Source organism: Schistocerca americana, chromosome 7 (assembly GCF_021461395.2).
Source record: "Schistocerca americana isolate TAMUIC-IGC-003095 chromosome 7, iqSchAmer2.1, whole genome shotgun sequence".
NCBI lineage: Eukaryota > Metazoa > Arthropoda > Insecta > Orthoptera > Acrididae > Schistocerca > Schistocerca americana.
In genome coordinates, this window is record NC_060125.1 from 75,336,379 (window position 1) to 75,363,981 (window position 27,603).

The window sequence follows — 27,603 nt, forward strand, 5'->3', positions numbered from 1 at the left end:
AGTCTTCCCGCTAATGTCCTGTTGGTTTTGCTGTCCTACACAGATGGTAGAAGAAGCAAAGCATTCCAGAATGGCGTCTGACATCGAGATGTGTATAAAACAAATATTTCTCATTGGGTCTCTTACAGGGGGACTAAAGGCACTAACGGATATCTGTTTGAAGATGACAGAGTGGACGTGAGAAATGTGAGGCGACAGATACTTCGTTTTATGGCGAAGAGATGCGCACGACCATCCATACTCCGGTTGACGTTGCTCAGCTGCCATCCTTCATGGTCAACAGTCTTGTCTCGATGAACTTATATGTAAATGATCGACTGATTACGAAAAATATACTCTATGCTCAACTGAACGTCGGCTGTAATGTCTTTGCCAAGACATTACGGAACCTGGGTTATCGCGAAGTGTGTGTGCGACAGGGGGCCTGAAGATGCTTACAGAATTGAATGGAAGTTTTTCGGCACCCGGTGAACTGACGCGAGTCTGAGGGTGACAGTTTCCTGAAAATTATCACCATTGGAGATGAGATGTCATCTGAGTGAGCTGAAATCCAGAAGACCGTCCACAGATGGTGGCACGTAAATCCTCCATCAGAAAAAATATCGTGAGACGTGAGTTTCTCCCATGTATACTATTTTTAAATAAATTACGCAATTCAGTGGGGTGACGTCGACGAAAACCGCCGATATTTGATCAAGGGGTATTCGTATCTTGGTTCACAGTGTCGTTCAAACCATTACACTCCCTGAGAGTTTGTCAGCTGAGTTAATTCATCTTGAGGTCACGTCTCGACAGAACAGTTATAATGAAGGACAGATCAGACGTGGATTGCGCTGTCGACCAACCTTGCACCGGGTGAATGGTGACAATACCAAGTTGACGCCAACGTCCACTTCTGTCTTAGGCAGGGAGCATCTCCAACAATACTGGTCATATGTTCTGAAAATGTCATATGAAATGTATTTTAGCACTTCCATCAATAACAATCGTTCTTTCAGGTTTCATTAAAGATGGCCTTGATGTGTGTAAGGCGAGTATCTATCTTATTCCTTGCAGTTGTGGCATTTCACATATTGGTCAGACTAACAGGGCCGTGGAAGACAGCGAACAAATCATCTGTTGCAGAATATTGTCTTGAAACCGGTCACCCTGTGGAATATAACAACATAGAGATTGCGCATGCGCTTCCAGCTATTGGGACAGTGTTATTAAGGAAGCGCTTTTAGGAAGTAACTTTGTAAAAGGAGATGGAGGTGTCTGCTTAAATCTCGGTGGAACCTTACTCTCCCCCTTGTTAAAAAATAGAGGTCCAAAGTTAAGGCTACGTCGCACGTTGTTCAATAACTTTTAGTATCAATACCTTCTGGCGTCGGCCATCTTCGGTTGTTGAGATGGCACTAGTATCAGCGTGTGTCTGTGTGTGTGTGTGTGTGTGTGTGTGTGTGTGTGTGTGTGCTATTTTTCCGGAATTGCTCTACGAATTGAAGTTTTAAATTTCGGAGCTCAGCGCTTTCCTGCTGTAGTTTTATCTTGAACATTCTAAGTGTTTTTCTCAAAGCTGTAAGACATTGGTCAGCCTCAGCTGGTTCTGAATTTTACGAGTGCTATACGCAGGCTTTTGTTCGTCGTCGTAAGACGTGCATACTAAATGGCGGTAACTGCGTACAAAAATGCCAACATGTTACTGCAGTCTTGCTCCATTTAACTGTAATACTCTGGTCTCTGTATATGGTCTAGTTTCCATGATAGTACATCAAATCATGAAAGATAAGTCTTTATACCATCAGGCACATAACTGCTTTTTAGCTGTTATTTGTCTTATTTTATTGCCTTAAGTACTTTCTTCTTTGGAAAGGATGTAGGTGTCTCTACAGCGAGTTTTAAAGTCTCTGGATGATAAATGTGGAGACAGTTGCATGCACTGCATGGTTAGTTATTCACGGAGGTCCACTGTGGGCTGTAATTGTCGTATGCCTGTGAAAATTGGTATATATGCTAAGGCGTTAATGCGGAACCGATTTACGCTGGAAAAATTCTTTTACAATCTTGGCCACCAGGTGCAAACGTAGCGTTGGACACTGTTTATGTGATGGTATGACATCCACGGTGCCATTTGACAAGCCATAACGTGAGTGGACAGTATGTCTATCAAGAAGAAACACCGTGCACTGATAGTGAAACTATTTACTGATTATAGTGGTGCTCTGAGACAGTATCGGAGAGTAATAGGACTGAGGAGAGTTCCGATGTCATTAAATGGTGAAAGAAGATGATGACTAAACGTGAAAACAGGGGTGAGCTTAGTGTGGGACAAGGTAGAGGAAGGCGTCCAATCCGCATGGAAGTTACTGACGACGCTGCTGTTGCTGTAACTGTCCATGATGCACGTACCACGGATAGTGCTAATGCTCGTTCAGTGTCAAGAGAATTGTCCATCCCATGGTCAACAGTACGTAAAGTCTGTCTCACACTAGTACTCGCATAAGATCAAAACGGTGCAGCGACTGAAACCTCATGATCTGCAGATACGTTCTGAATTTGTTCTTCGGTTTCTGTGGTGGGTCGAAGTTGATGACATGTGGCCAGGCAGTATTTTATGGAATAACAAGGCGGATATTGCGCTACACGGTGTAGTGACCACACAGAACTGCCGAATTTTGGGTTAACTTACGCTTAAGCCGCGTGCTGTGCACTAACAGCCATTGCACTGTGGTATGGATTCACAAGCTCCTTCACTCTCTGTCCGTTCTTCTTTGAAGATAATACACCCAGAGGGCCTGCCAAGTGTACCTTGATATCTGCACGTTATCGACACCTCCCTGCACAGCATGTGATTCCTGTTTTGGAAGAGCGCTGCTGTGTGGAAACCACTGTTTTCGTGCCAGATGGGGCAACGCCTCATGTCGCTCGCCAAGTGAAACATCTGCTCAATGCAACTTTCCACGAATCTTTACCTTCAGAGGTTTTGCAGATGCTTGGGCTCCAAGTTCACTTGATCTGTGTGCTCGTGACTTATGACTCTTACGGTACCTAAACGTCTCGGGAACTGCTGCAAAAAAACTGGTGATCACATCGTTTTACGATTGGTGCATTTCGTCAACATCTCCAGTGCTCATACTGAACAAGTTATGTAAGCAACAGTTTGTACGAGGGTGCGTCAAATGAAAATCTTAAATATTTGTTTAAATATTATTTATTGTGCAGAAGTGGTACAAAGCTGTATCACTTTTCAACATAATCTCCTCCACGCTCAATGGAAGTCCTCCAGCGCTTGCCAAGTGCATAAATTCCTTTAGAAAAAAATTCTTTTGCTAGTCCGCGCAACCACTCATGCACTGCGTGGCGTACCTCTTCATCATAACGGAAGTTCTTTCCTCCAATTGCGTCTTTGAGTGGTCCAAACATATGGAAATAATTTGTGGCAAGGTCTGTGTTGCACTCTTTCTTCGTTTCAGGTTGGTGGAAGTGAACCCAGGTTTCGTCCCCAGTAACGATTCTTGCAAGGAAGCCATCGCCTTCTCGCTCAAAGCGCCGAAGAAGTTCTTCACATGCATCAACACGTCGTTCTCTCATTTCAGGAGTCAGCTGCCGTGGCACCCATCTTGCAGACACTTTGTGAAACTGGAGCACATTATGCACAATGTGGTATGCTGACCCATGACTAATCTGTAAACATGCTACAATCTCACTGAGTGTCACTCGGTGGTTTTCCTTCACTATGGCTTCAACTGCTGCAATGTTCTGTGGAGTCACAACTCGTTGTGCCTGACCTGGACGAGGAGCATCTTCAACTGAAGTCACACCACTTGCGAACTTCCTACTCCATTCGTAGACTTGCTGCTATGACAAACATGCATCACCGTATGGAACCTTCATTCGTCGATGAATTCCAATAGGTTTCACACCTTCACTACGCAAAAACTGAACAGCAGAACGCTGTTCTTCTCTGGTTCAAGTCGCAAGTGGGGCGGCCATCTTTGTACTGATACTGCGACGGTATGTGTGCATCTCTTCGACCATTGATACTAGTAGACTGGCCTTGCTGTGCAATAGCTATAGGGATAGTGTGACTCCAACATAAACCACGAGACTGTTGGCAAAACGTGACGGGATTTCAAATCAGCGGTCTGCCATACTATGTTTGTATCGTATTTTACCCACATTTCTCAGTTGACTGCCAAACGCTTCCAACAAAAATTACTTCTTTATTTGCGAAAAATTATGGCAGAACTACATTTGACGTGGATTTGTTCACAGTACCATTTATAAAATCTAACAAATACATCGAACGCCCCTCTGGTGGCAGCGGGATGAAATTACTATAAACTATCAATTAAAGTAAAATGTCGTTAAAATTCTTTTAAACAGTAAGAGTGGGCTCCTGTCAAAGCTTTAAACATTGGATTCGCTGCGTTTTGAGCTCTATTCACTTATAAAAGAAAATGGGATATGGGAATTATGTCAACTTTGTCGACTTTAGGAGCAGGTCCATTTTAGAGCATCAATTTTAGGTGCACTTTAAAGGTTCAGATCCCACTATTTTTACAAAAGTTTAAACTATCAGTTTAAAAAAAAATTATATTTTAGATGGCAGGTGAGACTTCGAAGTTCCAGAAAATAATTTTGGAGCCTACATTTATTTAATAGTATTAGAAGGTAGAAAAAATTTCTCTTCATGTGTCGACTATACGTGCTCTTACCTTATTATAATCTCACTTGTATATACAAAAAGGCGCGTATGTGCAGATGGCTTTTCCGTTTCAGGGCCTTTATCAAAACCTGCCTTCGGTTTTCATTCTTAGGGAACCTATGAGTAGGAACGAGAAACAGTTATACTTACTTCTGTAACCGAATTATCGCAGATACTTTCCAAAATGTAATATGAGTCTGACTTTACAGGCATCACTTTCAACACTTTAATTTACGTGATACTCTATTTCAAGTGCAAAAAAACATATAAAAGTCACTTCAGCAGATTTCAATAAACGTATCTGCACTATCATAGAAACACTTACACGTGAAATGTAACGCCATTGCCCCCGACAAAACGCTGAGTACAGCCATAAGCGGAACACGAAACAACCATGTTTTGCCAACATTCACGTGACTTTAGCCCAGAGATGTTGGAGCCACGAAAATAACGTCAGGGCCAGTCTAATATATTTATGGTCGAAGGTGCATCTACACTATGCTGCCACCTACGGGCCATTCTGCACGCTGTTTGTAGCACGCTTACCAACTTACAGGATGACGGTGCGAAATTTCGATTTCTTACTACAAATTTAAGGTTTTCATTTGACTCACCCTCGTAATAACATCAATATTACGGCTTTCTCACTTGTTTTACCTCCTCTGCCCACGTCCCATTCCTAATCCATTACAAACATTTCAATTAGGCTTTCTTCCATTCACAGCGTCAGATTTCCACCTAGGGCCAAAACTGGACTACTTTTATTCCTGCGCAGATCAGTTCTGCAGTAACATATTAGAATATTTATCAAGCTTCGCTGCCATACGATAATAGAAGCCCATTCGAGACCTCTGTGGGTAGCTGTAGTTTAATCATAACCACCGACTATGTTGCCCATTGATTCTGAGAGTACTGGTAAAGTCAAGATCCTTGCTCTGCGAGCAGGATTTGCATTAGTCAGTCAGCTGAGGGCAGTCGCACGGCCGCCCCTGCGCTCTGCTGCCTCCTCGCAGACACACAGAAGACGTCACTGCTACCGCTACTGCTGCTGCCCAGATAAGCGCCCAGGCGGCGTTAACATTAAGCGGAATGGCATCCAGAATTAAGCCTCCGCCGCACCAGATCTGCCGCTGCATTACTGCTTATTGCAGCTGCAATGGGGATCTCAGTAACCTCCTCGAGAAACAGCGCCACTTTCTGCTGCGACGTAGCGCAGCACGGCTTAATTAAATTTCCATCTCTAGTTACTGCGAGTGTGTGAACTGTGCCAGATGTCACGGCATTCCGCAAATGTGCACCTACTTGTGAGTTAATGTTTCCTTCTGATGTGACGATCAGATACGTCGTATCTCCGTTAAGACTTACCGTTAGATGGTAACCACAAGTAGCAAGATCAGACCTCTTAGGAAAACGGCTTATAATCTCTCTAAAGGAAGCACTGCATTCCAGTTTTGAGAAGCAACAGGCTTCTCTACATAGCAACGTATCCGTTAAGGTCGGATGTGATTATGACTGAGTATATGTTGCCATAAACGACTCCCCACAACGTTAGATCACTCTATTCCAGAACTGATCATAACTGTCAGTAGCGATCGCTTGATCAAAGAGAACGTACTATTCGTATCTGAGCACTAAACTGCTGCCGGCCGATGTGGCCGACATGTTCTAGGTGCTTCAGCCTGGAATCGCGAGACCACTACGGTCGCAGGTTCGAATCCTGCCTCGGGCACGGATGTGTGTGATGTCCTTAGGATAGTTAGGTTTAAGTAGTTCTAAGTTCTAGCGGACTGATGACCTCAGATGTTAAATCTCATAATGCTCAGAGCCATTTGAATCATTTTGAAACACTAAACTGCAAACGAATAATATCTCATATGTTGTTGTTGTAGTCTTCAGTCCAGAGACTGGTTTGATGCAGCTCTCCATGCTACTGTATCCTGTACAAGCTTCTTCATCTCACAGTACCTACTGCAACCTACATCCTTCTGAATCTGTTTAGTATATTCACCTCTTGGTCTCCCTCTACGATTTTTACTCTCCATGCTTCCTTCCAATATTAAATTGGTGATCCCTTGTTCTACCAACCGATCCCTTCTTCTAGTCAAGTTGTGCCATATCTTATATAGCGTAAAAGAATACAAGGTGAACAGCAATAAAATCGACAAACTGCAGGGACGTATTCTTGACTGGAAGTGAAGGAGGAGAAGTCCTACGAACATGTGTCGGGAAGTGTACAGAGTACAAGCAACGACAACAAATTGTCCTGGAACACAGTACAGAGCTGTATTGCATCCACGTCACAACAGATACCCAAAGTGGCCTCCACACGTCGCATCACGGGTTGTCGTACTCTTTAGCACGTTCAGGCCTCTCTGCGCATAGCGTCACAGGCGTCGAAAACACGCTGTTGAAGGGTTTGTACGCTAAAAATTAAAGCAGCAAACTTGCACAGATACCTCGTGTGGGAGGGAGTAAAAGATGTGAATTTAATTTTGATTCTATAAATAAAATGCAAGGAGTGCCGTTCAACATAAAAGTAGTTAATTCAGTGAAACTGCCTTAAACTGTATATGCAGTAATTATTAATATTTTACCAAATTCATCAAACATTCATTCACAAATTATTCAAATAATGATAAACAAAAATAAAAAAGTTGGGTCACCAGATACTGTAGAAAGTATATAAAAAATAGAATTGAGTTGACACCAAGAGCTCACAACAAGTGAATTATATAAGGTGCCTGCTCTGGTATTTGCCTTCTAACATGAGCATTGTGTGACTTCATTCTAATTTAACATATAAATTACACAACACGGGTTGACCTGGTGTAATTAATGAGGAAGGAATAAAGAAAAAAAACAGATGAACATATGACTCTCTTGGCGGGCAAACGGTGAGTACTGTGCCTCGCATCTTTATGAGCATCTAACACATTGCAAAGAAGTTGAAGAAAGCGAAAGAAGAATGCGCGGCTAGGAAAGAGGGCGTTTTCAGTATTACGATGTTCATAGCGTGGTCGCCGTGGTGCTAGAGTCGGCTGACTGTATGCGGCTGCATCAAGACTCTGCTGGCGACGTAGCTGATGGCGTCTAACATGCCCTACGCTGAAAATAGTGGCCGAAACCTGCTACTGGAAGTTACCATTACTGGACGACGGTATGCGTCCATCTGCAAGTCCAAACCTATGTGAAATTGCATTGAACAAAGCTCAAAAGTGTTCTGACAGTACTACCATCATCGGACGTGTAGTAAATCAAAATGTGATCCTCAGTTAAGCTCTTGATAACGTGCACAATGAGTGAAGCTCGCCTACTTGGATCTAACAAACTTTACTCTCTACGCTGTTTTTGCGACGAATGCAAAGTGCATTGTCTCATGACAAGCGATAAGAGAATTCTTGCGACTTATCGGAAGCAGTCAAGAGTGAACTCCTGCCTCCTCAGAAGCAGTATTCGGAATGCCCAATACTATTGCGCTCCTCGCACCTGGAGAGAGAGAGAGCCACTCCCATCCAGCGTCTTGTCTCCGCCCTTTCGCAAATTACGGAGCTCGTACTATTTTTCAAAGCGAACATTAGATTCTTGCCAATGAAGATGTCCCTTTCAAAATTTCCTCCCTCCTTGCCGTCGCATTCCGCGAGGAAAAGAGAGCGATACCCTGTATGAGTCAGAGTATACAAATAAACCAAGACTTCTCCCTTTGAGTATTGCTGCTGCGTTCCCAGGTGTTCTGCCCGCGGGAAACGGCCAAAGTTCCCCGAGCCACTTGAGATTCTTGCACACCCAAGTCGTGCTGTTGCTATTCAACTCGCTGCTCTGTCAGCTTTACCTAGAATCGTGACAAAATTGTTTTACGCTCTAAGTTTGTAGTTTCCGCTGCCTTGGGCACACGTGCGATTGTCCACGGCCTCCCTTGGCAGCGTGTTGATGTATGCAGCGTCTTCGCCTGTCGCTAATCCTCTGGGGGCCTGCCCTCTGTGAAGCGTGCCGACATAGGCGCGCGACTGCCGCTGGCCCGTGGTCGCACTACCTGTGTCCACCTGGTCGCCGGGCTTCCCTGCTAGGAACGCATAAGAAGAAGTCCTTTTATGCACGAAGTGTACCAAGTTTGCAAAGAGAAGAATCATAGCCCCTTACCGATGCTTAATGAGACAATAATTCACCTCCATCACACTTCATATATTGCAGTAAACTAATGACTGATTTTAAAAGCGATTATCTCCTTTAATTATTGTTTTGGTTGGCAGGAGAGCCAACACTGGGTTACTAGAGGAGGCCGAAAGGCACGCGTTTTAGCTCACGCAGGCTGGCGTGAGGTCTGGAACAGGACAAGGAAATTAGAATTTAGGAAAACGGACGTAGCTGGTGGAATACTTAACTTTAATCCGTTAATGAAGAACGTCGGTCTTGACGGTACATGATTCACAATATCAATAGTAACTGGTATTGGCGCCTTGCTAGGTCGTAGCAAATGACGTAGCTGAAGGCTATGCTAACTATCGTCTCGGCAAATGAGAGCGTAATTTGTCAGTGAACCATCGCTAGCAGAGTGGGTTGTACAACTGGGGCGAGTGCTAGGAAGTCTCTCTAGACCTGCCGTGTGGCGGCGCTCGGTCTGCAATCACTGACAGTGGCGACACGCGGGTCCGACGTATACTAACGGACCGCGGCCGATTTAAAGGCTACCACCTAGCAAGTGTGGTGTCTGGCGCTGACACCACAATTATAAACATGAAAAGCTTTGACGCTTTTCAAACTGAAGCAGGAGACTGATGTGACCTGATGGCTTGAAGTGAATCGTTGCGTTGTTTCTCGGATGAGACGACAGTTTACAGAGACCGAAACTGTATCGCGGAGACCAGGACAGGGCCTACCACGTGTGACATCAGAACGAGTGGCTCGTTAATTGGCTGTAAGGGCAGTATGTAACGCCTTACTACTGTACTGCAACTGGCATCTGACTTCGCAGCAACTCCTGAACGTGTAATATCGAAACAAACCGTGTACAGTATCCTTCACTCTGCTAAAGACCTTTATTATTAGAGACCTGTTGTATGTTTACCTCTGGTGCGTCTTCACAGAAGAGAGTCGCCGCTGAAGTCGCAAAAGGCGGTAGTTTGGAAGTGGTGGAATGCACGCTGTAGGGCGTCTGGCATGGGGCTGCCCTTGTAGTAACCTATTTGTAACAGTTCGTTGTGCCGTGGCTTGGATGGCTGCTGCAGATGCAGTATAATGCGCCAGAGCCCTCAAGTCGAACACGATGATCCTTCTCCTCGGCGGTGACACGTGGCAGTCTGGGTCCGGTCACCTTGCGACCCGACATTTTCGTGACCTACGGTGCCAGCAGTCATGTACAGTAGTTACTTGCCTGACACGTGTTTCTGCAACATCACAGAAGTAATATCCAGGCTCTAGTAGCCCTGCTATACGACCTCGTTCATACTGATTGAGGTGTTGATAATGACATCTTTTTCGCCTCAGAGGCATTCTTGCCTAATATCAATTTACCATGTCGAATCTCGAAGGTGGACAAAGATGCAACCATTACAACGTATATTTAAAGCAAACCTGATTTGTATCCTGATAGTGACACTATCAGCGCCACTCTTATGTGACTAGTGTAAAATCTGAATACACAGGGAGGTCCACCTGAAGCTTCCGATGAGATTATCTCGAAAACTATACATCGGGTAAAAATAGTGGGTAAGACAAGTTCGTAAGCTCAAAGGGGGACATCAAATGATACTACACGTGGCCCCCACCCCCGCCCCCTTTGGTATGGTGGGGGGAACTTTTAAATCTTAAATGGAAATCTCCATTTTTTATTGCAGATTACGACTCTCCATAAAAAAGTAAACAAGTTTTGTCTGAAACATTTTTCAAACAATTGACATGTGTCGCTGAAATCGAGAAACATTAATATTGTGGAAGAACTCCGATTTTTTTAGAATGATCCAGGAAGGACGCATCAAATTCTTTCATTACCCCATATTAAGCTATTTTTTTACAAAATGTATCCTACCCTCCACTGTTTTTGTTGGAGGGAGGCGGAATGCTATTAAAATCTCGTTATGGAACTCTTCGCAATTGCATTACTCACCAGATTGTGGCGCTACCGTGGCCAAACTGCGAACTACGGCTCAGTATAAAGGTCAATGCAATTCTATCAGACGTCACTTCACTTTCAGATTGTGAACCGTAAACATCAACTGACGAAAGTAAATTATTTTTTAGCGAAACATGGCTCACTATCCTCCTACAAAGATTGTTGATATGATGTTAATTTTAGGTGGATGCCATAACAATTACGCTGCAGCTGCGCAATTGTATACGGACCGATTCCCAAACAGACGACATCCAAACGAAAACATTATTCGAAATTGCACTCAATGAACTCGAAATGGATACATGCACCGTCCACCTCGTCATCGCGAATTCAGTGAAAATGACGCTACTACCCTTACTGTTCCCGCCTGTGTTCAACTGGATACGGAAATTAGTGGTCGTGCGATTCAGAGACAAACTGGAATACCGAAATACTGTTTTGAGGATTTTGAAGGCATATAAATATCATGCGTATCATATCACACTGACACAGGCATTAACACCGAAAGATATGCAAATACACGTGAATTTCTGCCGATGGTCTTTGGAAATGATAAGAGGTGACAATGAGATTTTTAGATACGTTATGTTCACCGATAAAGCCACATTCAAAAACAAAGGCGAATTATACCGACATGATTGTCATTATTGGTCCCCTGTCAATCCACACTGTCACAGACCCGTTGACAATCGACACAAATGGTCGTTAAAGGTCTGGTGTGGAAATTTAAAAGGTTATTTGATGGAACCGTATTTTTTTGACCAAAATGTTACAACTTCTCCGCGATGATTTGTTGGAGCTAATGGAAGGTGTTGGTTTAGAAACTAGATAACGAATGTGGTTCCAACAGGACGGAGCAGCTCCTCATTATGCTAAAAATGTGCGGTACGTTTTAAATTTACGGTACCCTGGTCGGTGTATAGGACGCGGCGGACCCATTCAGTGGCCCCCGCGTTCACCAGACCTAAAATCTCCTGATTTTTTCTTGTGGCGTTATTTAAAAAATATTGTTTATGAAAGGCAGCCCACAACCCGAAACGATATGGAGCAACGTATTCAAGAGCGTGTGCAGACGTACCACGGGATGTGTTGCTCAAAACTGTGGCCAACTTTCGCAGACGATTGACTTTATGCATTGAAGCAAATGGGGATAATTTTGAACAATTTCTTCGTTGCTAATTCCTTAATTCAGCGCCCCAAATTGTGAGAGGCTAGGGGACTCACACTAATGAAGCGCCCCATGCGATCATCATTCTACTATGTCCATGTCGTTGTTCCTGGGTAACGCTAAAAGTAGGATACAGTACATTTTGTACACAAATAGCTTAATTTGGCGTAACGAAAGAATTGGTGCATATTTTTTATCGATTTGATGCGTCTTTCCCGAATAATTATACATAAATCAGAGTTCTTCCCCAATTTTACTTTTCTCTCGATTTCAGTGCCATCTGTCAATGGTTTAAAGAATGTTTCAGACAAAACCTGATTACTTTTTTATGGAGAATCCGAATCTTGAATAAAAAATGGGGATTTCCATTTAAGATTTAAAAGCTGCCCCCAGCCCCACACAAGGAGGCGAGGGGCTGGAGGTCACGTGTAGTATCATTTGATGTCCCCCTTACGAACTTGTCTTACCCACTATTTTTACCCAATGCATAGTTTTCGAGATAATCGCAGCCGAAACTTCAGATGGGCCACCCTGTACATCACCTTACAGACGTAGAAAGACGGTTACTAACTCTCGCGTATGTCACACAACACCTCCTTGGTATATCTGGAACTGACAGCCCTTTTTGTTCGATGTTTTACATTCTCATCATAACTGCTTCTTCTGTCGTGTTATCTGAATCTGGAATCGAAATTGCACTGCAAAAATTCACTACCTTAATTATCTTAGTGGCTTTTGAAATCAGTTTTTTGATCATTATGAAAAATCCACTTGCACTGTTTACTTTTTTGATTGAAACTGTGTGTTATTTACAGCATACGTAATCTGATTACCAAATGAGAACATCAACAAGCAGTACCTTCATTTGTGTTACTATGTATTATAGGTCATGCCAATAACTACATTCATAAGGTAAACTGTTTTTTGGCATATAATATTTGAATGTTATTTACTCATAATGGCAGTAGCATCTGGTGATGCTAAAAAACGAATCGCTTCCGGCGAATGGATTTTTTTAGTTTGCAGTTTGCTTAGCACAGATAAATATAAATACATACGACAGCTACTGAAGAGGAGTACTGCCGAAATAATTTTCCTTCTTCTTAATTTATTCGCAACTACGCTTTAGACCCCAAATTATACTTACGGAAACGCGAATAAAACTCATTGACCTATACTAGGCATTTCTGCTGCCAGTCAACGCAGTGGCAGCGGACCACAACGGCTAACTGAAGGGCGATCTCCCAAGAGCCGGCTAGTTCAAGATTCCCATTGGGTTGGCCAACGTAGTCTGCCTGTTATTGATCTAATGGCAAACTGGAAACACTGTAGAAAACGTTTCGCACGTTCGGCATCTATGTGTCCGTCTACCTATCTCCTGTTTGGTCCAGATTTATCCCGATAAACTCACTCGATGTTTTGTTGTCCATTAGATTACATATTCTGAATTGTTCTCACTGAAGGGAGGCTTAGAGTTAACAGATTCAGAGTTTTAACTGCAGAGAGATCGTTCCAACACAAACTGTAGCTTATTTCACTACCTACGTTGCGAATTCTCTGTCTTAGCCTACCTGGGGATAACAAGGGACCGCTGTTTGAAACAGTTTCATCCTAGACTAGAGGTAAAGTGTTCGCCCTGAAAGCGGACAAGCGTGTTCTTTTCGGTTATAATCTCACTGGAGGCAAGACTTTTACCTCTTCTGTGAAAGAGTCTCGAGCAGTAGATCGATTGTCAGTAAGTAAATCCTAGCACAACTTCCCCCCCCCCCCCACCCCCACCCCACCCCCCTAAGGTTTGTCGCTACCTTTATTTTTCACGCTGTAGACCTGAAGGTGGAAAACTTGCCCAAATGCATACTTGTTAGTGCCTGCTTTTTCTGCTTCTGAAAACTGTATTGACCTGAACATTGGCACTGAATGATTTTTTAATTGCATTTAGGTAGGTATGTATCCCTTCATTTACTTTTGTATACGTTCATTGTACGCTGAAGAGTCAAAGAAAGTGGTACACTTGCCTAATATCGTGTAGGGCACCCGCGAGCACGCAAAAGTGCCGCAGCACGAAGTGGAATGAACGCGACTAATGTCTGAAGTAGTACTGGAGGAAACTGACACCATGAATCCTGCAGGGCTGTCCATAAATCCGTAAGAGTACGAGGGGTTGGAGATCTCCTCTGAACAGCACGTTGCAAGCATTCCAGATATGCTCGATAATGTTCATGTTTGGTGAGTTTGGAGGTCAGCGGAGGGGAGTGTTCTCGGAGCCACTCTGTAGCAATCATGGACGTGTGAGGTGTCGCATTGTCCGGCTGAAATTTCCCAAATCCTTCGGAATGCACAATGGACATGAATGGATGCAGGTAATCAGACAGGATATTTACGAACGTGTCACGTGTCAGAGACGTATCTAGATGTATCAGGGGCATCACATCACTCCAACTGCACACGTCCCACATGAAGTTGTCTTCATACGCGTACACATCCATCCGCTCTATACCATTTCAAACGAGACTCGTTCGACGAGGTATGATGTTTCCAGTCATCTACTGTACAATGTCTGTGTTGACGTGCCCAGGCGCGGTGTAAGTCTTTGTGCCGTGCAGTCACCAATGGTACACGAGTCGGCCTTCGGCTGCGAAAGCCCATATCGATGATGTTTCGTTGAATGGTTTTCACGCTGACACTTGTTGATGGCCAGCATTGAAATCTACAGCGATTTGCGGAAGGGTTGCGCTTCTGTCCTGTTCTTGCAGGATCTTTCTCCGGCCGATGTCTGAGATTAGATGTTTCACCAAATTCCTGATATTCACGATACAGTCGTGAAATGGTCGTACGGGAAAATCTCCACTTCATCGCTACCTCGGAGATGCTGCGTCCCATCGCTAGTGCTCCAACTATAAGACCACGTTCAAACTCACTTAAATCTTGATAACCTGCCATTGTAGCAGCAGTAACCGATCTGCGCCAAACAAGTGTTGTCTTGTGTAGGCGTTGCCGACCGCAACGCCGGATTCGGCCTGTTTACACATCCCTATATTTGAATATGCATGCTGATACCACTTTCTTTGGCGCTTCAGTGTAGTACTGTAAAACTACTTCAGTGTGACTATGGACCGAATGTAGATACAGACCATTTCGATGCTGAAAGTGCGTATAATTCTGCTAATTCGTGGCAATTTAGAATACTTTGTTTAATTATAAGCCGCGTGGGCGAGTCCTCCCTCGGGCATGGGTGTGCGTGTGTTGTCCTTAGCGTAAGTTATATTAAGTAGTGTGTAAGCTTAGGGACCAATAACCTCAGCAGTTTGGTCCCATAAGATCTTACAACAAATTTCCAAATTTTAATTAAAAAGTACTTTTGTCGTAATATTATCGTGATAAGTTCTAATTCATTGGCATTAGTACAGTATTACTAAATGGCTCCGCTTCGTCAGTTTATTGAACACAGCGTTTAAAAATAAGAGATAAATAAATCAGCAGCAATATATCTTCCCACGTTATCTAAAACATCTGGCGATGTTCAGATAATTTTTCGATTTCATACCTATAGACAACAGACGTAGGGACTCCTTTTCGTAAAATCTTTTCGGCTTTCAAGCCGCATCAACTCCAATAAAATTGTCAGCGGAGCTAGCCATAGACAGCTCGAGGATTTTATTGCAATTGACGCGGCTTGAAAATCGAGAAGATAGTATCCAGTCATGCCGCCGTGGAAGACTCTTAGGACACATAGAGACTCCTTGCATGTTATGTTGCGGTAACGGAGTCTAAGGCTCTGCGGTTCAGTACAAGGATGAGGCAAGGGGCTTCATGAATTCTACCACCGATTGTAATGTAGGAGTCATCTTAAAATATAAATTACACTGTAAAATTCATAGAGCTTTAAACCATGGCGCTGCGTCAGTTTCAGCAATTTACGATTTGAGCAAAACCTTTAACTCAAGAAGAATATTATGTGCGGTTGTGTTCCGCTTACTTGTAGAGCAGTAAGTATTAAAAGTTGGCGATATAAATGGCACTAGACATTAAAATACAAATCTCCAAGCCCCAAAACGATGCGTCATCTCATAAGGAGCGGATCAGTGGAAGATAACTGCGTAACCGACCTCACTGTCGTTTCCTTCACGGCCGACTGCCAAACTTGAAAATTACTTTAGCAGTATTATAGCATCATTAAAATGGTCAACGTCACTGTACGTTTATCGCCGCCGGAAACTGGCTACTCGCTGAGGCGATGTGATACGTGAGACGACACTCTTGGTAGTGAGGCGTGACTGTTATCCACGCTACACTCATTTTTCGGCAGGAGCTGTGCGACAAGCAACATGTCACGGCAGGAGCGTGCTTGCGGCAGGCCGCTGCCAGTCTGGATACTTACGTTCAGTATGCAATGCAACACATTTTTTGCTGAAAGTGGGTTGGTTTTTATTTTTCAGAGTTCCAACACGCTTCATTATGTCTCTTTCTTGTTGGCAATGAATCCGTACTTTTCAACATAAACTCTGTTCAGTGCGATGGCCATACGTCACCTTACTGGGACGGCCTTTATGCCCGCATGATAACATTGTACTTGTCGACGTCAAGGCCAACGTATTTTTGCATCAATTACGTTCCCATTATCCACACACTGCTTCCCGCGGGGTGCGTCCTTTACTGAAAGAAACAGTAGGGAGCTGGAAGGTGCGATTCAACTTAACTTCTGAGGTCATCAGTCGCCTACAACCCGGAACTAATCAAACCTAACTAACCTAAGGACATCACACACATCCATGCCCGAGGCAGGATTCGAACCTGCGACCGTAGCGGTCACGCGGTTCCAGACTGAAGCGCCTAGAACCGCACGGCCACACCAGCCGGCTGGAAGGTGCTATTTTGTGGCGACGAACACTCTGCAGTCGTTTCCTCATTTTCGTGAGGGTGATAGAGCTACGTGCGGACGGCCGCCATGCGGGAGATGGGACAAGTTTGCGGGGCCTTGTTGCGATGACGACAGGTGTCTCTCTCAACCATTTACCGTGATTTTGTTCACTGCTGGGTCTCCGTAGGCATTCTACAAGCGTCTATGAGTACCTACGATGCTCTGGTTTTCCGCAAAAAGAATCTCAATTACAGCTGTCTGCTTGGAACGCATCTCCGTTACGGACGCCATCTACATGGCTACGTGTAGCGCTACCGCCAATCGGAAGTTCATGAAACTTGAGGGGCTGAAGCGAGAATAGTCCACGATGTCCCACAAAAAATTCTGCATTTTTTAAACTGGAACTGGCCGAGAAAACGTTGCATTGCTTGTTGAATGCCTGTCGTATTTAACGTACACCTCTTGAGACTGGAAAGAGATGATGTCTGCCATTCCAACGTTAAAAACAATTTCGATATATTAGGTATATTTGGTATGCAGCATTATATGAAAAGAATGCCACCAAACGTAAACTGGTGAACGACTACAGTATTGCCGGTCGGGGTGGCCGAGCGGTTCTAGGCGCTATAGTCTGGAACCGCGCGACCGCTACGATCGCCGGTTCGAATCTTGCCTCGGGCATGGATGTGTGTGATGTTCCTAGGTTAGTTAGGTCTTACTAAGTCTAGGGGACTGATGACCTCAGAAGTTGAGTCCCATAGTGCTAAGAGCCAGTTGAACCATTTGAATATAGATTTACTACAAACCTCTCAAAATATTCCCCACGTTTTACTTAATTTCGAAGTATCGCAGCAACTGTGGGCATTAGCGGAAATAAATCAGTTCATTATCAACCTGTGGTATCAGACTATAAGATGGAAAAGTATTTCTTTATCGAATAATTTCTTCAAACACTAACAAGAAAGAAGACATAATGGAAAATACCCGCGAATCCAAGAACAGTGACTTTATTTCCTGCTTGGAAAGTAAAATCTTTACTGAGAAACTAAGTATAGAGACTTATGTAGTACTGCTTCATCTACAGAAAACTTTGTTTTCTTTTTTTTTACCCACATCAAAAGACGTTAAATGTCTTTTCTAAGTGTAGAACAGCCAGCACTTCGTGTTGCGCTGGGCGACAAGACAGTCATGTCGGCGTTGTACAGCTGTCGTCCCAGAGTGAACCATATTAAGTCTGTTTAATTACGTTTATATTTGCCGCACCGATGCAGGTAGCTTCTGTGTCATATCGTGATTGCATTGCGTATTATATCACACGTTGCACCGCATCAGCAAGAACCATGCCATACGATGATGAGCTGCTACAGTGAGCATGTCGGTGAACAACCTTCTTGGTACTCTGGCATATAGCAAACTGTTCCAACGGTTGCAGCTAACAACACAGCTCCATATTTAGTCCTGCTTAATGGTGTAGTTACTTTGCCGACAACAGTAATTGGATATCTTATGCAGGTCGTCAACCTACTTCAGTGTTTAGCAGTCTGAAGCAGCGTTGACGAGGTTGTTTTAGAGACGGTAGCAGTCGCTCGAGGCGTTGTCTTCCTTCCCATCCTTTCTTGTCGCTAGAGTTCATTAAACTAGTACGATGCTTGAGCGACACACCCTTTCAATAATTCAAATACTCACATTTCTCATGCTCTGTGCCCCAAACAAACAGTGTTCCTGTGTCAGATGTTCATTTATTTCCGCCAGTGTAACGGTAGATCACTTTTAATGCAGCGTAGAGTAACGCTAAAAGGCTTTCACGCTGGGTACTCTCTACTTGCGTTCTGCCACGGCTGTGCGTGGGTCGCCCTGGGACAGGGTGTGCAGCCACTTTGCTGTTCTCCAGCGGGTGACGTATGTGTTCGCAGCGCGGACGGCAACTACGAGGTGACCATCATGACCAAGGCGATCCTGCACCACACGGGCAAGGTCGTCTGGAAGCCGCCCGCCATCTACAAGTCCTTCTGCGAGATCGACGTCGAGTACTTCCCGTTCGACGAGCAGACGTGCTTCATGAAGTTCGGCTCGTGGACCTACGACGGGTACCTGGTGGGTGACGCCGCAAAACCGCCTGCTCTGCTCTCTGCTGCCCCTCGCATGTGACTGTGAAACGTAAACGTAATGTAGTACGTGATTACCACGGAATCCTTATTGGGTACTGAAGTCCTGTGTGACTTTTTTGATATTGTTTACTAAGTGTATGACCTGAATGAAATGACGTACTTGATAATTTGAAAAATTTTTACTTTCAGAAATATCCTCTTCGTCGCAGGATCAATTACATTGGATGTTCTTCCCACGATTTTGTAGCACATTTAGTCTCGGCGTATTCGGCAGAAGAGCAGGCAAGACAATCACAAAGGACAACATGCAGCGTTACTTATTCAGCATCATTGGAGTTTCAGAAGATAACCGCATGAAAACTACTAGACGCAGAATAAAAATGACACATATCAATGTATAGCGCATCTTAGAATGTTTCGATGCATCATACTCAGAGCGTACCACAAATTGGCAGGGCTGTCAGAACTCACAGACCGACAACTCAGTAAACTGACTTTCAAAGTGGTCTGCTGTCTTTAGTGGCCACCCGATTCCGCTCTGACACTTTCAGAGTCATTCAAAGAATGTTGTTTACGGTCAGTAGCGCGAAAATACCCAGATCATGCAATACTAGCTGGACGCTACTTTAAACTTCTGGATAAAGTCTGGGACGTCTATGGTTTCATTGTAGGGCTACAGATAGACAATCTCATGAAGTACTTTTTAACACGTTTTCCCAAACTGTCTTGAGTATATAGCATTGCTCCTACCTACATTGTTGTGTATCTGCGCTGAAATGCTGATCGTTTGTTTATTCCAGCATGTAGTAATCTTGATGATAATTGGACGTTTCTTGCATGTTTGTTTCATGGTGTTGCAACTTTAATGACCAGCACTGTAGTCCCTTAGTATGTGGCCAGCCCCCTTCTTGTGGGCTGCAATCCATTTGTAGAAGGCAATTCCTTAACAGTTTATTAGACAATTTAGTAATAGTTCTTAAATGTCTCCGTTCTTTCATTGCACCATTTACTAACACGCCGCAGCAACTACAATGGAAACAAGTGAACAAATAGCTACAGGAAATCAATTCAAGCTTGCATTCGTAGACAAATTGTCGAAAACAGAAATGGTAGAAGTAGAAAAAAAATTAGAAACAGAAGTGAGTCTGACATCACGACAATGTACGTCCCACATTGTTGTAACGTTGATAGGGACTTACAATAGAACGTTTGTTTTCTCCACTAGTCTTGTGCAGCTAGTTTGGCGGCCCACGCGCAATGGAAATGTCCTACACCTTACATCTACAAACAGGTCGCCTCTTATCGATAACGTCAGTATAGAGACCAGGATTAAACATCGTAATATCATCATAGCGACTGATACGTGAATTCCTTAATCGTACCACACTTACACACCATATCGTAAATACCATAAAAGAAGAAGCGGGATGGAATCATGGTTGCTAGTCACAATTTATAATGAACACTGTTTATTGACATTACCCTCTTAAAAAAATTGACAATTACAAATTGCGGACGTGCCACTACATAAAACTTTGCAAATACAGTTAGAAACCCAACGTACTCTAACAACGTACTCTAACAAACAATTCCAAATTAAGAAAATAGGTTTACCGACAAACTTGAGAACTTCAAACACCCCATATAGGACATCCCTCAAAACCGATACAATGAAAACAATTGCAGGTAAAAGGTGACTTAAGAACACTTGAACACTTGTGCCAAGCTAAGATGCCATTACAGAACATGACAGAGCTACTTAATTAAAAAAAATACAACAGGCACACTGATCTTTAAAAAATAAATGTTCACGTGCTCAGACGTGTTAGTAAAAAATTACTAGAAAAAGCTGCACAAGGAACTCAGCAGATGCTATGAAGTTTACGGTTTAACCAGTTGCCAGTCCCTAATATTTATGAAAACAATTTCATATATAAACAGGTTACATACAATATATACAGTATTTCTACCAGTTTAACCCACCTTGACGGAAGGAAGATAAATACTAAACTTCGAAAGGCGATATGTGAGTAACTCCGGCTGTGGCCAGCTTCTTAAACACTGCCACACCTAGACCACGGATGACATTTCACTCCCCGCCAAGGCGCTGGCACAATCAAAAGTTTCTGCCCGAATCACAAAGACATTGAAATAACTCTGAAGCCGGCCGGTGTGGCCGTGCGGTTCTAGGCGCTTCAGTCTGGAACCGCGTGACCGCTGCACGCGCAGGTTCGAATCCTGCCTCGGGCATGGATGAGTGTGATGTCCTTAGGTTAGTTAGGTTTAAGTAGTTCTAAGTTCTAGGGGACTGATGACCACAGATTATAAGTCCCATAGTGCTCAGAGCCGTTCTCTGAAACGTAGAAACACTCAGCAGAACCTTTGACTCACTTACACATGGACGACTGTATTAATACAGTGCAGGCTTTAACAACGGCAACATAAAGTCATTTGATTGCAAGGGACACAAAAGCACTAGTAAAACTTCTGAGAAAATTTTCAAATAACGGGCACCATTTAACTAGGCCGACTGAACTCTTCCATACCGTCTTAAGTTTATACTATGAAAGTCTCACCATAATAATAAGTTTAAAATCTCTGAGTGCGTCGGTGAACAAACAATTACGACGACTTACTCCATACCAGGTACAAAATACGAGGGAGCGGGTCCCACAGCTTCACCGCTTCCCTCCAAATTTTGTTCCCAGCAAAATCACAGAACTTGTATCTCCAAGCTGCCCATGTCGGGAAACCGCCCGACCAGTTTCACACCACAACGTGTAACGATCATCACACTCGTTTAGCAGCCGTTGACATTCGTCTCCCAGTGAATGTCACGAGATCTCGAGGGTTACCCGTCGAAGGCTAACAACCAACTCGCTTCGCTTGCCAAGCCGCAAGATAAGACACGAGAAAAGCAAAGATAGCTTACTTCTACCACAATCGATCTCAACAATACATGAACAATATAAGACTGGTGCCAGCTCGCCACGGCTCAGCGACTTCGGTTACGAAAGAAGTCACGACGGCTAAGAGTGTGTTTTTGCTAGAAAGAGCAGAGAAGCAGTTGTTAGCATCTCACTTAGACTATTTCCAGTGTGATGAATATAGAAGAATTATGGACTAAGTTTAAAGACATTGTAAATACTGTTCTTGACAAGCATGTGCTTAGTAAAGGAATTAATGATGGAAAAGACCTGTAGACGTATAGTTTATGTCCATCGGTACTACTGTGACCACCACGTTTGAAGGGGAGTTACACACCGATGCAACGAGGCCTTTCTTTAGACATTTCTTGCAAACAACCAAAAGCTTAGAGCAAGCAGTATGCTCGTGTTGGACGAAGGAGCGGGGGCAAAGGGGGAACCACGGGGCCGCTGTGGCCGTAACCGACGCTGCCGTTGAAATACTGGCGTAACCGTGTCTCGTAGGCGTCCCAGTCTTCAGCCGAGACATCATATGTCGGAAAAGATGACGGTTGCACTGACGGAAAAGTAACCTGCTGCGAACACACAGACGCCACTTTATTGAGAGCAGTGGTGGGAGGCTGTTGTTGTTTCACGGATGCTTGCTGCTGGGCAGTGATGAGTTCGAGTATTTCTTCAATGATACGTTGGAGTATTTCTTCCATCGTGATGTTTGTCGGGTGACTTACCACTGACACTAGCACGCCGAGAAAACGTAACCCTCACTCGTCGCCCATTTGCTATAGTAGGAACAAACACGATTTATGGAACGTAGTGCCTTATAGGTCAACACGTAAGAAACAGGTTGTGCGTAGCACTGAAGGCGTTACCTGGACAACAGTAATACAGGGTACAGAATAGGCTGAGCACTCGTTTGCTGTCGCTTAACTAATAGTCTTTCCTTGACTGCTAACCGCAGCGCGGCAGGGGGCTGACACAGATGACCTGCATAAACGGGCCTGTGAGCTGTATGAAGGCGCGATCTCTGAAACTGCGCGCCTCGTGAGTGAAGGAACATGAAGGCCCACTGTGGTTTAACAAAAAAATTGGTAAAATGCTGAGGAAGCAAAGACTGTTACCTTCTCGATTCAAAAGAGACTTGCAAATAATGACAGGCAAAGGTTAGTAGAGATCCGTGCGTTCGCGAAAAGGTCTGTAAGGGAAACATACGACTAGCACCATCATACCTCAGCAAAACGTTTGGCCAAGAATCAGGGAAAATTATTGTCCCATGTAAAATTGCTAATCGACTCTAAAGCTTACATTCAGTCACTCGTTGATCAGTCTATTGAGGCAGTAGAACACGGCAAAACGAAATCCGAAGTTTTAAATTTCACGTTTAAGAAATCGTTCACGCGGGAGAATCATACCGTCGTTTGACCACGAGCATCTATGGCGTAGAGATACAGGGGAAAGTCGCCAGCTCCACATGGAGTCCCAACTCGGTTGCACAAAGAGTACTCTACAGCACTGGCTCCTTATTTAGCCTGCATTTATCTCGAATCTCTCGCCCATCGCAGAGTCCCAAGCGACTGGAAGAAAGCGCAGGTACTCCTGTATACAAATATGGTAAAAGAACGCACCCACAGAATTACAGAGCAGTATCCTTAACATCGATCTGCTGCATAATCTCAAAATATTCCTTGGTTCGAATATAAGAAAACTTTTCTTGAAACCTTGAAGCATATGTTCACGAATCAGCACGATTTTCGTGCGAAACTCAGCTTGCTCTCTTTTCATGTGATTTCCAGCGAACTACAGGTGGAGAGTAACCAACAGAATCCGTATTTATATATTTCTGAAAAGCGTTTGACGCTGTGCCCAACTGCATACTGTTGACGGAGGTACGTGCTCATGTAATAGGTTCCGAGATATGCGAGTTACTTTAACGATTCTTGAGTAACAGACACCAATACTTTGTCCTGGACAGTGAGTGTTCATAAGAGACAAGGATATCGCCAGGATTGCCCTACGGACAGAATGAGCAGCAATCTTTGGTTGTATGTTGATGCTGTGGCGTACGGAAGAGTATCGTGTTTGAGTGAATATAGGGGGATACTGTTGTGTTGGCAGAAGAGCCAACACCGTGTTACTAGAGGAGGCCGAAATGCACGCGTTTTAGCTTACGCAGGCTAGTGTGAGGAGGGAAGTACTGTACTGACGTGAGGTCTGAAACATGAGAAGGAATTAGAATTTAGAAAGCGGACGTAATTAGTTTGACACTTAACTTTAATCCATTAATGATGAATGTCGCTCTTGACGGTACATGATTCACAATATTGTTTGTTCAGAATACATTCTTGAAGTTATTACTTGTAGGAACTGAATATGGCGCCTTGCTAGGTCGTAGCAAATGAAGTAGCTGAAGGCTATGCTAAACTGTCGTCTCTGTAAATGAGAGAGTATGTAGACAGTGAACCATCGCTCGCAAAGTCGGCTGTACAACTGGGCGAGTGCTAGGGAGTCTCTCTAGACTAGATCTGCCGTGTGCCGGCGGTCGGTCTGCAATCACTGATAGTGGCGACACGCGGGTCCGGCGTATACTAACGGACCGCGGCCGATTTAAAGGCTACCACCACCTAGTAAGTGTGGTGTCTGGCGGTGACACCACAGATACAATATGACTTAGACGAAATTTGTAGTTGGTGTGATGTATGGCAGCTAGTTCTACATGTAGAAAAATGTAAGATTATGTGAATGAGTAGAAAAACAAGCCCTTAATTTTCTGATTAGACCACGGATTTTTAGGTCGTAAAAAAGTGTGTTTTAGGCACCTAAAATAGGCTCTTTCAGTAGTTCATTTAGGCTATATAAAACCTGATATAGGCTCTAATAAAAATGATGCAGAAAAAATAAAAATAAATTAAAATACACAGTGTTCACAGTATGAACATCTTTTTAGTCATTAAAACAAGGAGAATGAATATTTACACCGTTACAGAGCACAGCAATCTACAACATTAATGTTGAACATAACTCCAAATTTTTTGAGTTCCTGCAAGATAAATAACTCCGTAAAAAAGATGTGGCAATGGTTTAATTAATAAATTCGTTGTTTCACACATTCTGACCATAGTTGGCTTCACAATAAATAACCAAAATCTTTTCTAGGTTTTCTAGTGAAAAGCTGTGGCGCTTGACAGTCAGAATCTATTTATACGCTGAAAAAGAACGTTCTAGATCAACAGATGTGACAGGGGCGTACTTCATTTTCGGCACGTGTTGGACAGGAATGCTGCAGTCAGGAGTGCTGGATTTTCTACTAAATATGTCGGCAGCTGCACACAACTCCTTCAGGCCAGTGTTCTTCTGCAAAACCGTTTGCATTTTTGCCCGTACTTTTTCACCTACTTCACCTGGCGCTTCATTAATTTTCATTTTGACTTCTTCAAGCAAAGAAATATTGTCGTAGATAGGTCACCCTGAGCCTTCCACTTGTGAAATTATTCTTGCCATAAATGTGCAGTGGGCCCTAATGTAAGATAAGTCCCGTTTTAAAGAAGAATCTTTGAGTAACTCCATTGCTGCAGTAACGGACGCAGCTTCCTCCGGTATATTTTCAACCACCTTCTGGACAGCTGAGAGATGCGTACTATAGTATTCTGCTGCTATTAGCCACGTGCCCCAGCGGGTGACAACAGGCTCTGGCGGCAATGGGACATCTGGAAGCTGTTCTTTGAATGCCTGTATTTTTGATGGTGCATTAACAAAAATTTTTTTAGCCATAGATATTACTTTAGGGAATTGTAGCCTTACTTGCTCTGCTATGCGGTTGATCCCATGCACTACACAAGTTACGTGCAGCATCAATGGGTAGAATACTTTTAATAGTTGAAACGCTTCTATCATATATGCAGCAGCATCAGTGACGGCCAGATGCACCTTATTCTCATTCACTCCGTTTGGGTATAGCTCCTTAAGCCCATTGTTCACAAACTGTGCTATTGTTTGTTGGTTAGTTTTTGCAAGCTGTTTTGAGTAATCAAATGACCCCTGGATGGAGCATCTGGATCTAGCTTGCCAATAATCAGGTTTGCAATGTAACGGCCAAGACTGTCAGTAGTTTATCCACAGAAATCCATATACAAGATTATCCAACATCTTCTCGGATGTAAGCTGAATCCACATAATTCTTACGTAAAGTTGACTCTGCAGGAATAGACCGATGGCAGTATTTCTCAAGAAAACCTCTGAAAATAGGGTTTTCTAGTTTCCGAAAGGGGATGTTTGTTGCCACAAGTGCATGACACAAAGCACTGCAGAACTTGTTTTTTTTGGAGGATTCACCAGAGTTATTGGTTAAAAGAGTTTGCTTCAATTTTGACTTTCGTTCAACATTAGCTTTATGTGCGATTCCATCTGCATGCTGAGTTAAGTGAGATTTCTTAACGCTCGAAGCCTAATACGAGAGAAAAGGGAAATGCAATTTAGAATCGCATATAAAGAGTATTTCGTATTACTAAAGGATAGCGATAAAAAAGAATCCTAAGTGACAGGAAAATATGAAGTCCCAGAAAAACATCAGCTAACCTCCTAGTTGCATGCTTGGCAGAAAATAATTTTCCCATTTGTTGTATAATGCGGAAAATCTTGCAGCCACTGCCTTATATAAGTAGACTTTGAACTAGCTGTTTTCGGCGTGGCGTAGTATTCTCGCATAGAAACTAGAATTTATTTTGCACTTAGAACGTCAGTAACACTTAACACGTCGGTCGCTACACAATTTACTGATTTGTTTTCGCTGGGAAAAAGTGAACGATGACTTGTTTTTTTTTCCCTTTTACTGCGTTGCATGAAAGCGGGAGGGGAAGTACCGTACTCGTTGCTGGACATATGGCACCTGACAGATGGCCGCCCCTTTTGAACAAGCGAATGGAATCTACCGGTGCTTCAGATGAAAACATCTTACTACTGGCAAATTATTTTTGGAACCGGAAAATTCACGTATAATACCTTTCACGAAACAGAGTAGTTTTATAGGACTACCTGTAGGTAGCAGCGAGAAAATGCGCGAAGGGCAGTAATTTAGCTATACAGGGCGTCTACGATTAACATTGTGATTTTTTTATCCGTGCTCAGCTTAAGGCCTATGAAACCGTTTCTTTGCAAAAATACACAACTGGCCAGAATCCTACGAACGAAATATTTTCAAATATAACATTTAGTATTCTCACGTTCGATTCTAATGGGTAACTCAAATCTTTGACCGGTTCCCATTCGCTCACCGAAGTTAAGCACTGTTGCGCTCGGCGCGTACTTGGATGGATGACCATTCAACCGTGCCGAGTGCTGTTGGTAGTAAGGCAAGCAAAGGAATTGTAAATAGTCTCTAACGACCTTCGCCTTCGACGAGACGTAAAGCCCAAAGTTTACTTCCTTCTTCTAATCTTTGAAAACACAAGAACTCTATGTCAGATTAACGAAATAGGTACTTTTTAGAATTTTGGTGCCGAAATAGGCAAAATTAAGCGTCAACATCGAAATACGCAATTTTAGGTCCTATAGAACTAACGGTATTCAGTTTAGTTAGTCACGAAACGCTTAACTACCAACTTATATGCAAATTGGAGCTTAGGAAAAAAATAGGTTTTAACCTAAAGATTCGTGATCTATTTTTTTACATATGAATAATAAAACACCTATAACATTTAGTATTCTCACGTTCGATTCTAATGTGTAACTCAGGGATAGCGATATACAAAAATAA

The 27,603-nt window shown here is 43.4% G+C and overlaps 1 protein-coding gene across 1 annotated transcript in view; it reads left to right on the forward strand.

Annotated features, from left to right (window-relative positions):
- Positions 1 to 27,603, forward strand: part of LOC124622486 (acetylcholine receptor subunit alpha-like 1) — a 957,741-nt gene that overhangs the window by 863,217 nt on the left and 66,921 nt on the right. Inside the window, exon 5 of the mRNA XM_047148196.1 lies at positions 18,736 to 18,916. Within this exon, the coding sequence (XP_047004152.1) occupies positions 18,736 to 18,916 (181 nt within the window). The remainder of the gene's footprint in view (positions 1 to 18,735; positions 18,917 to 27,603) is intronic.